General features: G+C 30.4%; 1 protein-coding gene across 3 annotated transcripts in view; it reads left to right on the top strand.

The window, feature by feature from the left end:
* Positions 1–7,897: 7,897 nt before the first annotated feature.
* LOC110640869 (protein NAP1) overlaps positions 7,898–12,328 on the top strand; it is a 53,153-nt gene continuing 48,722 nt past the window's right edge. Inside the window, exons 1-3 of one of the 3 annotated variants that reach the window (XM_021792435.2) lie at positions 7,898–8,125; positions 9,043–9,481; positions 9,583–9,657. In XM_021792435.2, the coding sequence (XP_021648127.2) occupies positions 9,068–9,481; positions 9,583–9,657 (489 nt within the window). In that variant the 5' untranslated portion in view covers positions 7,898–8,125; positions 9,043–9,067. Of the gene's footprint in view, positions 8,126–9,001; positions 9,482–9,582; positions 9,658–12,328 lie in introns of all 3 variants that reach the window. The other 2 variants (XM_058130045.1, XM_058130044.1) reach the window with 2 other exon arrangements.

Genomic DNA, 12,328 nt, shown 5'->3' with positions numbered 1-12,328 from the left:
GGATCCGCAGACAGGACAGATCCTTGGGATCGGTCGTAAAGTTGATCGTTTGTTTGAATTGTCATATCTTCACCTTCCTTCACAAACCACATCTATACCTATCTCTTTATCTCAATGTGCTGCCTTCGTGTCTTCTTCTACTTGGCATTCTCGACTTGGGCATATTTCTTCTTTTAGACTAAAATCTTTATGTTCTAGTGGTCTTTTAGGAAATATTAGGTATGAGAATTTTGATTGCTCTTCATGTGAACTTGGTAAGCATCATGCTTTACCCTTTTAATAATAGTGATTCTATTTCCTCTTTAATCTTTGAACTTGTGCATACTGATATCTGGGGTCCATCTCCAGTTGCCACCATGGGTGGTGCCACTTACTTTGTGATATTTGTGGATGATTACTCTAGATTTACTTGGATTTACTTTATGAAAAATCGTTCTGAATTCTCTCAAATTTATTCTAATTTTACTGCTCATGTTCAAACTCAACTCTCTTGTACCATTAGAACTCTTCGAACAGATAATGCCATGAAATATAAAGATACTAGCTTTCTCAATCTTCTCTCTCAACATGGCACTACTGTTCATTGATCTTGTCCAGGTACCTCTCAACAAAATGGTCGTGCAGAACAAAAACACAGACACATTCTTGACACTATACATACACTTTTAATTTCTTCCTCTTGTCCTGGACGATTTTATGGAGAAGCTGCTCTTACAGCTGTCTACACCATTAATCGTGTTCCTTCTGCAACAATTGGTCATCAAGCACCTTATGAACATTTGTATGGTATCTCTCCTAATTATAGTCTTCTTCGTGTTTTTGGGTGTGCTTACTTTGTTTTTCTTCAACCACATGAACGTTCAAAATTAGAACCTCGTGCACGGTTATGTTGTTTTTTGGGTTATGGCATTGACCATAAAGGTTATTGATGTTGGGATCCTATTTCTAAACGTCTTTTTATCTCTCGTCATGTTACCTTTTGGGAACATAAAATATTTTCCACATTGTCTGAGTTTCAGTGTCCAGACAATAGTTCCCCTTTCTTCACTAATTTATTTGTGGAGTTATTTCCTAATACATCTTCTCCTCTTAATGACAATGTAACTCCTTCTCCTAACATCTTTAATGCAGGACAAACAGATGATCAACCTACGGTGACGTCTGAGAGATCTAGTACATCTGCAGATTCTGTCTCCCCAACCACTGTTTCTACTCCTTCTGACATTGTACCTTCTAGAGTACGTCGCCCACCATCTTATCTTCATGATTATCATTGCTATTATGCTATAGTTTCTTTGCATGAACCTTCTTCTTATAAGGAAGCCAGTACTGATCCTCTTTGGCAACAAGTACTGCAAAAAGAATTGCAAGCCTCAACAAAAGACTTCCACTTGGAACTTGGTTGATTTACCGCCTAGTAAAATTGCTATAGGATACAAATGGATTTATAAAATCAAAACCCGAGCAGATGGTTCAGTAAAACATTATAAAGCATGATTAGTAGCAAAAGGCTTCACTCAGGAGTATGGTATTGACTACGAAGAGACTTTTGCTCCGGTAGCTCGTCTCACATCTGTTCATAACCTCATCGCTATTGCAACTGTGCATAAATGGACACTCTTTCAGATAGATGTAAAAAAATGCCTTTCTCAATGGGGATCTTTCTGAGGAAGTTTACATGCAACCTCCACCTGGTTATGATCATCCACCTAGGAAAGTTTGCCATCTTCAAAAGGCTTTATATGGACTTAAACAAGCCCCTAGAGCATGGTTTGCAAAATTCAGCTCTACAATCAGCAAATTGGGTTTCTCTTCTAGCTCTTTTGATAGTGCTCTTTTTATTCGCAAGACTCATAAGGGATATACACTTTTGTTATTATATGTGGATGATATGATTATCAGAGGTGATGATTTGCAGGGTATTAAAGAGGTGCAAAATTTTCTTTGTTCTCAGTTTGAACTAAAAGACCTTAGTCATTTGAGTTATTTTCTTGGGTTAGAACTCTCTTCTGATAGCAAAGGCTACTATTTATCTCAGGCTAAATATGCCACTGATCTTCTATGTCGAGTAGGCTTGACAGATAATAAAACTGCTAATACTCCTCTTGAGACAAATGTGAAACTTTCTCCTATGGATGGAACAATTTTGGAGGATCCAACACTCTACAGGCAGTTGGTTGGGAGTCTTATTTATCTCATTGCCACTTGACCAGACATAACATATGCAGTTCATATTATTAGCCAATTCATGGCTGCTCCTCGCACTTCTCACTTTACTACTGTTCTTCATATCCTTCGATACATCAAAGGTACATTGTTCCATGGTCTTCATTTTTCTGCTCAATCATCACTTGAACTAAAAGCATATTCTGATGCTGACTGGGCTGGAGATCCTACCGATAGAAGATCTACAACTGGCTATTATTTCTTTATAGGAGATTCTCTTATATCTTGGCGTAGTAAGAAGCAAACAATAATTTCTCGATCTAGTATGGAAGCAGAGTACAGGGCACTAGCTGACACTACTTCTGAACTTCTCTGGTTAAGATGGTTATTACAGGATATGGGTGTCTCTCAATTTAATGCTGTAACAAACATCTATTGTGACAATCAAAGTGCCATCCAAATTACCCACAATGATGTTTTTCATGAACAAACTAAACACATTGAGATTGATTGTCATTTTGTTCGTCATCAACTTGTGAGTGGCAAGCTTTGTCTCATTTCGGTTCCTTCTGCTGATCAGACGGCAGATATCTTCACCAAAGCTCATCCACCTGGGTGATTTCACAGCTTATCTTGCAAACTCAAGTTAGCAAATACTTTGCCTACTTGAGTTTGAGGGGGGATGTTAGAATATAACTGCCATATTTGTATTAAGTTGTCATTGACCTAATATTCTGTCATTAACCCAATATTACGGACCTTGATTTAAGCTTTAATCTAGGCTTTATTTTTGCTACCAACCTTCTTTCTTTTCTTAGCTCAATTATACTTGTATATATAGAACCCTGTAAATCTTGTAATACACAGATTTAGAAATACAAAATTCTTTCTTTTCTCATTTATTATTAAAACAATGAATTTAATCCTAAAGAATTATTGTGCTTTATATATGTAATTTTAGTATATAAATAAATTTAGTTTATATATTATTATTTTTTAATATTAATAAAATAAAATAGTATTAAAATAAATTAAAATTTATTAAATACCTAAGAGGGAGAGAGGGAGGGTTAAACCCTGCTTTATAAAATTGAAAAACATGACCAATAAAATTTGTTTAATATTAGAATTATTATTTTTAATATTTAATTATTTAAAAGCAAAAAAAATATTTATTAAATATAAAATTATTTAACCTTAATTAAAAAATATATAAATTTATTTAACTCAAAATTTAATTTTGAACTTATATAAGCATCCGTTAAAAGTGCATCGACTTATTTAAATTTTTTTTCAAATTAATCACTAAATTTCCACGTAACATGGTTATTTATGATATCGCATCTCATAATTCGTGACTTTTGTACTGTTAGGGATGGACCACAAATGCCACGTTATGCGAATAGCCTATTTCCTTATATTCTTTTCTCATGTAGTCGATAATGAAAATCGCATCAAAACAAATTTATTTTATTATTTTATTTTTCATTCAATTGAATTGAAACCTTACCAAATTTATATATGAGTCAAACAAAATAAAAAATTATTTTTACGCATTTTTTTTGTGATTTTTAGATAAATTATACATTGTTAATATAATTATATAAAAATTATTATCTAATCAATATATTTTAGTGAAATTAATCACCTAGTTATTCTATTTTAAAAACTATATTATTAGTCTCTATATTTTTATTTTATTTACTTTTAGTTTCTTTGTCTAATTTTAATTAAATTTTTTTGTTAATCGATGTATTCAAATAAAAGAAAAATTACTTTTACAAATATTTAAATAATTCAAGTTTTAAAAAATAGAAAAACTATATGATTGTGTTTTTAAAATTACAAAGACTAAACTCAAAACTAACACCTTTGACCAAAGAAATTAAAGAGTAAATAGAATAAAAATATAAGAATTAACTAATGTATTTTTCAAAATAAAAAGGATATTATATTTCATTCATCTACCTTTTACTTTCTTTCTTTTTTTTATTTTTTTAAGTAAAAGACCGGGGAATGAGCTTTGTTGGGGGATTAATATCATTCACCTTTACTTAGTCATTAATACATTAAATCACTTTATAATACTTAATTATAAGTGTATTAATATGGTATATAATATGCTTGATCCTTGATTTTATATTTTTAATAGTTAAAAATTATATAATTAAAAATAATTAAAAGGTATTTATCACTTATTAACAATAAATATTAAAGTAAATTGTAATTTAGGTATACTTTTTTGGTCAATATGCATAAAATTATTTTAAGAATCAAAATTCAAATTAAGATCAAAACAAATTGAATTGGAATCAAAATATCATAAAATAAAATAAAAACCATGTCAATGTTACAATTTAATTTTGATTTTTAAATAAGTCATGACTGAAATAATACGCTAAGTGAGAGCGCTCGTCTCTCTTCTTAGTGAGAGAATTTTTTTCTTTGTTCATTCAGGAAAACTTGAGTAATAGAGTAGTGTTGATTTCTTCCCCAGCCAGAGTGTGGGCTCTTCCTTGTTTTGTAGATTTGCACTTTACAATGAGGGATGAATGGTTAATCTGCTATAGTTGTTAATATCTATTTCCTTGTTTGGGAGTTTCCCAGTTGGCTAGTATTCTCAAGGGAAGTGTTAGTACCGTTTTGATTAGTGGGTCACGCCGGTCCTTAAGTTATATGAGAGTGAGATGCTCGAGCTGCGTCATGCCATTCCTAGTTTACCGGCCATGGTTCCTTGCTTCTCCTTTAACAATAACTGCCTCTCTTAGCTATGCCTCATCTAGGGGTTGATAGTTTTGATCAAAAGTTTATGTTGTGGTTCCTTTGTGCTATTGATCTTCCTCTGACAATTGGTGGTGCTTTGGTCTGGTGACAATGGTTCTCCATATTTTATGCTTTGTTGATGTCATTGCCCATGAGAGTGACTGTGTTTTTAAGCTTTCCTAAGTTTGATTTGTGGTTTACCCACCTGATAAATTTAGGGTTTTCTTTCTTTTATTGGCCTTGGGGTTTTATTGTTTGCATTTGGGCATTGGAATTAGATAAGTTTCTTGTTGTAAGTGTGAGCTTGAAAAGAGTCTGTTTGACATCTGTTGAAACTATTGTTGAAAAGATTATTATTTTTTTAAATATACTACTTAAAAAGCATTAAAAATTTTAAAATTAAACTTGACAAATTTTAGTTATTATAATACTAAGATAATAAGTTGAGAATAAGTTTAGTTATTATAAGAAATGGTGTCAATTGAGAATAAGTTGAGAGAAGGGAGATTGAGGTGGTTTGATCATGTGATGCGTAGACATATGGAGGCTCCAGTTAGACAAGTAGAGCACATTAGGTTAGAGGATAGAAAGAAAAGAAGAGGTAGACCTACACTGATTTGGAGGAGAGTAGTACAATATGACCTAGAAGCATTACATATTTTCGAGGATTTAATCCAAAATGATTTAGAGTGGAGAAAGAGAATCTATATAGCTGACTCTAAATTTTTGAGATAAAAACTTAGTTGAATTGAATATAATACTAAGATAATAAAATATTTTTTTTTAAAACAGTTATTTTCAATTTTTTTTTCTTAAAAAACAGTTTAACCTTAAAACCACAATATCAAACGTGCGTTAAATCTTTTCATCAATGAATCAATCTGTTTTGATAAAAAAAGAAAGCCTCGAACTGAAATCAAAATAAAACATCTTTAATCTTTAATTTTTAATTACCATTATTATTTTTGTTTAGGTTAGAAAATTTTAATTAGTTCTCAAATTTTATTGTCAGAATCAATTCCGTGATTATATTTTAACTTTCACTCATTTATACCTTTATGAAAATTGAGATTAAGCAATTAAGTTTCATTTCAATCAAATTTAAAATATGTGTATAATATAAAGTCCTCGTTTAAAACACATGATAAATAATTAGAAAACATTTCTATATAAATCTTAATTGAGTATTTAATATTTTTCAAGTACCTAATTAAGCTAAATTATAATTAATATTAAGGTGAAATTGTCTTTGAGGGTATAATTGGAAGGTTAATTTAGGCTTTTTTTTGGTAAAAGGTTTTTACCTCAAATAACTTACATTTTAACATTACAAGTTTATAAAGTAATTACATTTTATTTTTCTTTTCAATTTTACTACATAACTCCAATTAAAGCTGTGAACACAACCTTTTAGACCATGTTCGATAATATTAGTTATTTTAGTAGCTGTCAGCTATTTTAATAGTTATAAGCTATTTTACTATTTTATTAATTGTTAACTGTTAGACATTAGTTTTTGATATTTAATTGTTTATATAATTATTTAAAATAAAAATATTCGGTAAAAATATTTATTACATTAGTGGTTAAATGTAAAAACAGTAGTATCATCTTATTGACCCTAATCAAAACTCTCTTTCCATTTCTAAAAGTCATGATGATAACTTTTCATAAATAAATTTCTCAAACTCTAAACACTGCTATAAATATTATGTCACAAAATATTACCTTAAAAGTTGTTGTTGAATAAAATCTTAATCATCAAAAGATTTTTCATTTTACTTGTAATTATTATAATAGAAATTCTAATATGTTTTAATAATAGATAAAAATCTTCAAAAAAATATTTTACTCCCAAGCAAATCAAACATAAAAGAAATAATTGGCAATTAGATTATTAATTTGACAATTATTAAAAAAAGAATTTAGTTTAAAAAATACTTGTCGACTTGAATTATTACTAAAAAAATTGGGAAAGTAAAAAAAAAGAATTTAGTGTAATTTAATTATTTATTATATTTAATTAAATTTTATGTCTGAAAAGCGTATAATTATTTAAATTTGAAATTTTAATTTAAGAAATAAATTATATTAAAGAAATAAAATAATATAAATTTGATTTAAATTTAAATTATTTAATACTAAAAAAGTCATTAAGTAAATTAGATTTATATCTTTGTAATAAGAAATAAAATAAAAAATAAAAATATTTATTTTAATATTTAAATTTTCAATTAGTAAAATGTTGAGATAATTAAATGACTTTTAAATAGTTTTAGTGTTTTAAAATATTTTGTTCCGGTCTAATTTCTTTTATATTGCTCCCCTATTTTCTTAAAAATATTAATTTGTATTTAATGTTTTCCAAAGAAAATATTAATTTATCAAATTAAAAAATATAAAATAAATTATTATTTAATTCATTTAATTTTCATATTTAAAAAGAAATCTATTTCTTCACGTTTCATTATTTGATAACTCTATTTATTTTTGTCAACTTAACAATTAATAAAAAAAATTAAAAGACAATTAATGGTGGACAATATTAATAATGACATCACTTAAAGATAAAAATATTTATTATTAATAATAAAAGTTGAGAAAAATAGAAGGAGCTACAGAAATAAATTATAAAATCAAAACTTAGAAATTAATTCATATATTTTTTAAAATATAAAAAATAAATTATTAATTTTATTATTATAAAAAATAAATAATAAATTTACAAAAATATATTATCATTGTCATTTTTTTCAATATATTTATTATGCGAAATTATAATATATTATTTATTTATCAAAAATACAATTTATTATTAAACATTATAATTATTTTTTAAAATAAAAATATATATTTTATTTATATAAAAAAAGGAATATATACCTAAAGCACTTAAGATTAATTTCCCTTCAAAAGAGAAAAGAAAAGGAAAAACAGAAAACAATGGCTACCCGTTTTTAATTAAGGAAATAAAATCGTCATTTTCATGTCATCTTCCACTCCCGTTTTCTTATCTCCGAAATCCAGCTCCCTCGTACTAATACCAACCAACCCCCGTCTCTCTCTCTCTCTCTCTCTCTCTCTCTCCTCTTGCATGTATTAGAAAGACTCTTCAGATCTGAACTCCGTACTTGGATGCCATCGAACAATCTCTAGCGTCGCTGTGAATTTCAACTTTCGCTGCTTCAAATTGTAGGTACTCTTCTCTCTCCGAGCTAAACCACTGTGCTTCTTTCTTTGATTATTGTGGCCTTAAATTTGCAATTTTACTTTCTTCTCTCGGTTTCTTGGGAAACTGGATGGAGTTTGTAAAATTATGTGTTTTTATATTGGTTTTGTTTTAATCTGGTTTTATTTTGTTAATTCCTTTGAGTTGCATTCTCTCTTTCTTTTCAAAATGTTGTTTTCTATGTTTGTGTCTTAGAATGTGAGTTCTCCCCTCGGTTGCTGAGGAAATATGAGGAACAAGAGAAATTTTTTCTCCTCAGACCTTGGCTGAGTAGTTAATCTTTCAGAAACAGAATTCTAGTGTTCTTTTTTTAGGATTTTTTTTTTAATATTTGTCCTACATTTGTTGAGAAACTAAACTGGTAGTAGTAATTTTGAAGAAATAGGTTGCTTGTGATTGTGATGCTTTGTTTTTATTTACTCTACTGAGTTTATGGAAATGAAAGAAAGGAACTTTTTAATATTCTGGTTCTTTGTGCTTTTGCTGTTTCGTACTTTTATTTTCTCTTTTGATACAGATGATTTGTAATAACAGGCAAAGTTTAAAAAGAAAAATATTCGATCTCTTATTTCCCTCCCCTCTTCCTTGAAATTTCTTTACCTGGTAAAACAGAATAATGATTAAATTCTCTAGGATAATTGCATAAAAGTTCCCTAGAAAAGAAAAATGTTGGCTTCATTTCTGTTTTGTGGCAAAGAGAAACTATGGAAAAGGAAAATATAATGTAATTTGAAGGTTCCCCATCTCCATGGTTGTCCCCAAAAAATAAATAAAAGAGAAAAAAATACCACATAATGCAAATGCGAAAATGAAGTGCATAAGGAAATACTTCTTCATTTTCAGATCTGAAGCTGGCCTGGCACTTAACTAAACTTAACTTGCAGAGTTTCCAAGTGAGCTAATTAATTCATGGCAAAGCCTTGGCAAGATTTTTCAGTCCACGACACATCCCTTTCACCTACAGCTGCAAGATCAAAGGAGTGGGAGGGTCAATCAAGATGGACGGAGTACTTGGGTCCTGATATGTCTTCTCCAATGACATTTAGGACTTCTAGGAACAAGGGTCCTGATGGACAGGTTCAAAATTCAGGTGGTTCTCATAAGTGTTTGAACTTGCAGTGGGTAGTACAGCTTACTGAAGTAGCTGAAGGCCTTATGGCCAAAATGTATAGATTGAATCAAATCCTGGACTATCCGGATCCAGTTGGTCATGTTTTCTCAGAAGCATTTTGGAAAGCAGGTGTGTTCCCAAACTATCCGAGGATTTGCTTATTGCTCTCCAAAAAGTTTCCAGACCATTTTAGCAAACTGCAACTTGAGCGAGTAAGAATTACCTTGTTCTGTTAAATATACACATATTTATTTTCATTGATGTATCTATAGACGAACAGATGAGTTCTATAACGTGGGGAAGATTGATGCAGGTTGATAAGATTGCTTTTGATGCTTTGAATGATAGTGCAGAAGTTCATTTGCAGAGCTTGGAACCATGGGTCCAGGTATTGAATTTGCTTGCATGCTTTCATTTTTCTGTTACAAGCATGTTCAGTATTTAAGGCTGCAAATAGCCATAGACTTAAAATCATTGTCACGGTCATAATATATAACAAATATTGGCTGTTGCATTTGCTATGTAATGATCACAGCATGTTGATACAATTTTTTTTCCCTAACATTTTGCTTGTTTTGAGGGAAGTGGATAGAAAAGAAAACAAATAAAATATTATTTCCCTATTCTCTTTTGTTTGGACAGCAATTGGAGAAAGGAAAAGAGCAGAAAAATAATGGGAATTAGATTTCTTAATTTCCCTCCGAACCTCCAAAAAAATTTCCCACCATTTTGGTGTGAAAAGGGGGGAAAAGAGAAGTAAAAACGTTATGGAAGCTGAAGTTACGAATATACACTTGAAACCATATAAATAGCAAAGGCTCTATGATGAGGGTGTAATAGTAAAAGTAGACTTTATAAACTTGTTTCTTTTCTTTTCTAACTACTTAGTCACATAATTTAACCAAACAATATGATGTAAAATAGACTTCTTTTCTTTTCTTTTCCTCTATTTAGTTTCTTTTCATTTCCTTTGCACAATTAAGGAACCAAACCAAGGCTAAAACTTGCATAATTCATTAAATTAAATAGATATTAAAGGAGTTAACTATTAAGGAATGCAACTAAATAATGAGCAAAGATACATCAAATAAAGATATTGAGTCCATGGTTCATATTTATTATTGTCAACCATGACTTAACTTTCTTATGCTTTAATTTATACATTTATAGTTTTGAAACATTAATCAAGCTAAACTTCTAATTTAATGTTATGTTTCACTTGTAAAAAAATTGTAAATCTAGCAAACTAATGTATGGCATTAGTAGATCCATTAAAAAATTGCATAAAGCAATTGTTTTTATAACAAATTTGCAAAAGCATCAACAACAAAGCCAAATTTAACTGATGTAGGGCTCTTATAAATGTATTATAACTATAATATGGTTTATAAAAGAATTTTCATAAGATAATTTAATTAATTTAGGTTTTATGTCATTGTATTTAAAGTATTCATGGAGTTTTTAGGCTCCTATTTTAGTAAACTTGTACAATCAGGATTACCACTAATATAATATAGGTATTTTATGTACTATGTAGAGGAGGGATAGTCAATTTAAATAGAATTTCAGTTATTTAACACTCTGGTGGACTCAAGAATTTATTTTCCTGGTGTATTCAAGGAATTTTGAATTTTGAGTTGTGAGTGTATTGTACTCTTGTTTAGCGCTTCCATCCTATGTTAGTTGGTGTTAGAGCGAGGTTTCTCATGGCTTTCTGATGCTATGGAGGTTTAAGATTCTTTTGAGAAAGTGAAAATTCTTTTGAGAATTGAAAGTAAGTTTTTGGAACCATAGATATGATAGAAATTTCATTGGAGATTTTGCTTGCGATCAGTTTATTCATAGACTCATTCCTAATTAGGGTCATTTCTTATTTTGATGGAGATTTTACAAGAGAGATTTCGTGAAGTGGTTGTTTGAGCTAAAGGTATCTGTTAGAATCCCTTAATTAGTGCATATCCCTTAATCAGTGTAAATTAGCTGTAAATTAGAATATAATTAGGAATCATTGCATTTATTGGCTATTATTAGTTTCCTAGTTAGTCTTAGCCTTTGTATATAAATTAGAATGCTTGTAAATCATTTTAGTATGAAGAAATATAAAAGAAAAATTTCCAAATTCTCTGTTTTCTACATGGTATCAGAGCAGTGTCAAAATTTATTGGCGTGAGCAGTGTAGTTCTGGGTAGTTTTTTTTTGGGTCAAGCTTCTACGTTGTTCTAGGAAGGGAGGTGACTGTCACCACCCACTTGAGGAGGAAGGACACCAGCCAATCGGCCTACGTCTGGAGTCCCGCCGCCGTCCGGTGAAGCGCGTGAGCTCACGCTCCTGCAAAAGTCTCACGTCATTCTTCACGCGCTGGCGCGTGCACCCTTTTTTCTTTGGTGATTTCTCCGACCGCACCTCTTCCTGACGACCTTCCCTGTTTGACGCGCCTCTAACCAACGTATTTTCACACCTGGTTTGCACATTTATGTTTTTTTTGGGTACCTTCTGTTGCCCAGTTTCTTGCTTTCTGTCTTAGTACCTATTTCTTTAATTGAAAAATGATTGATGAAAAGAAGAAAGTATCTGAAACAAAGGATGGATTTGTTGGTGACAATCTCTCTTTACAAATTAGTCTTGTAAAGTTGGATGGAACTAATTATTTGACATGGTCTAGATCTTGTTTACTGTTCATTCAGACTAGAGGACTGCAGGGGTATATCACTGGAGATAGAAAAAAGCCAGAAAGTACTAGTTCTACTTACAGCCAGTGGGAGTCAGAGAACACTCTTGTTATGTCATGACTCATTAATTCTATGCAACCTCATATAGCTTTGGGTATTTACTGTTTGACAGTGCCGTTACCATTTGGAGTACTGTTTCTCAGACTTATTCTCAAGTTGGGAATGATGCACTAGTTTATGAGCTTAGGAACAAGGTTCATGGAATGAAACAAGGTAAGTTGACTGTTGCTCAGTATTATGCGGAATTGAGTGGTCTATGGCAAGAGTTGGATTTCTATCAGGACTTTCAGGCTTTATGTCCGGCTGATGTAGTTAAGTTCCAGAAATTGG

The sequence above is a fragment of the Hevea brasiliensis genome, chromosome 11 (assembly GCF_030052815.1).
Source record: "Hevea brasiliensis isolate MT/VB/25A 57/8 chromosome 11, ASM3005281v1, whole genome shotgun sequence".
Classification (NCBI taxonomy): Eukaryota; Viridiplantae; Streptophyta; class Magnoliopsida; order Malpighiales; family Euphorbiaceae; genus Hevea; species Hevea brasiliensis.
The sequence above is the reverse complement of the archived record's forward strand: the minus strand, read 5'-3'. Positions and strand labels throughout refer to the sequence as shown.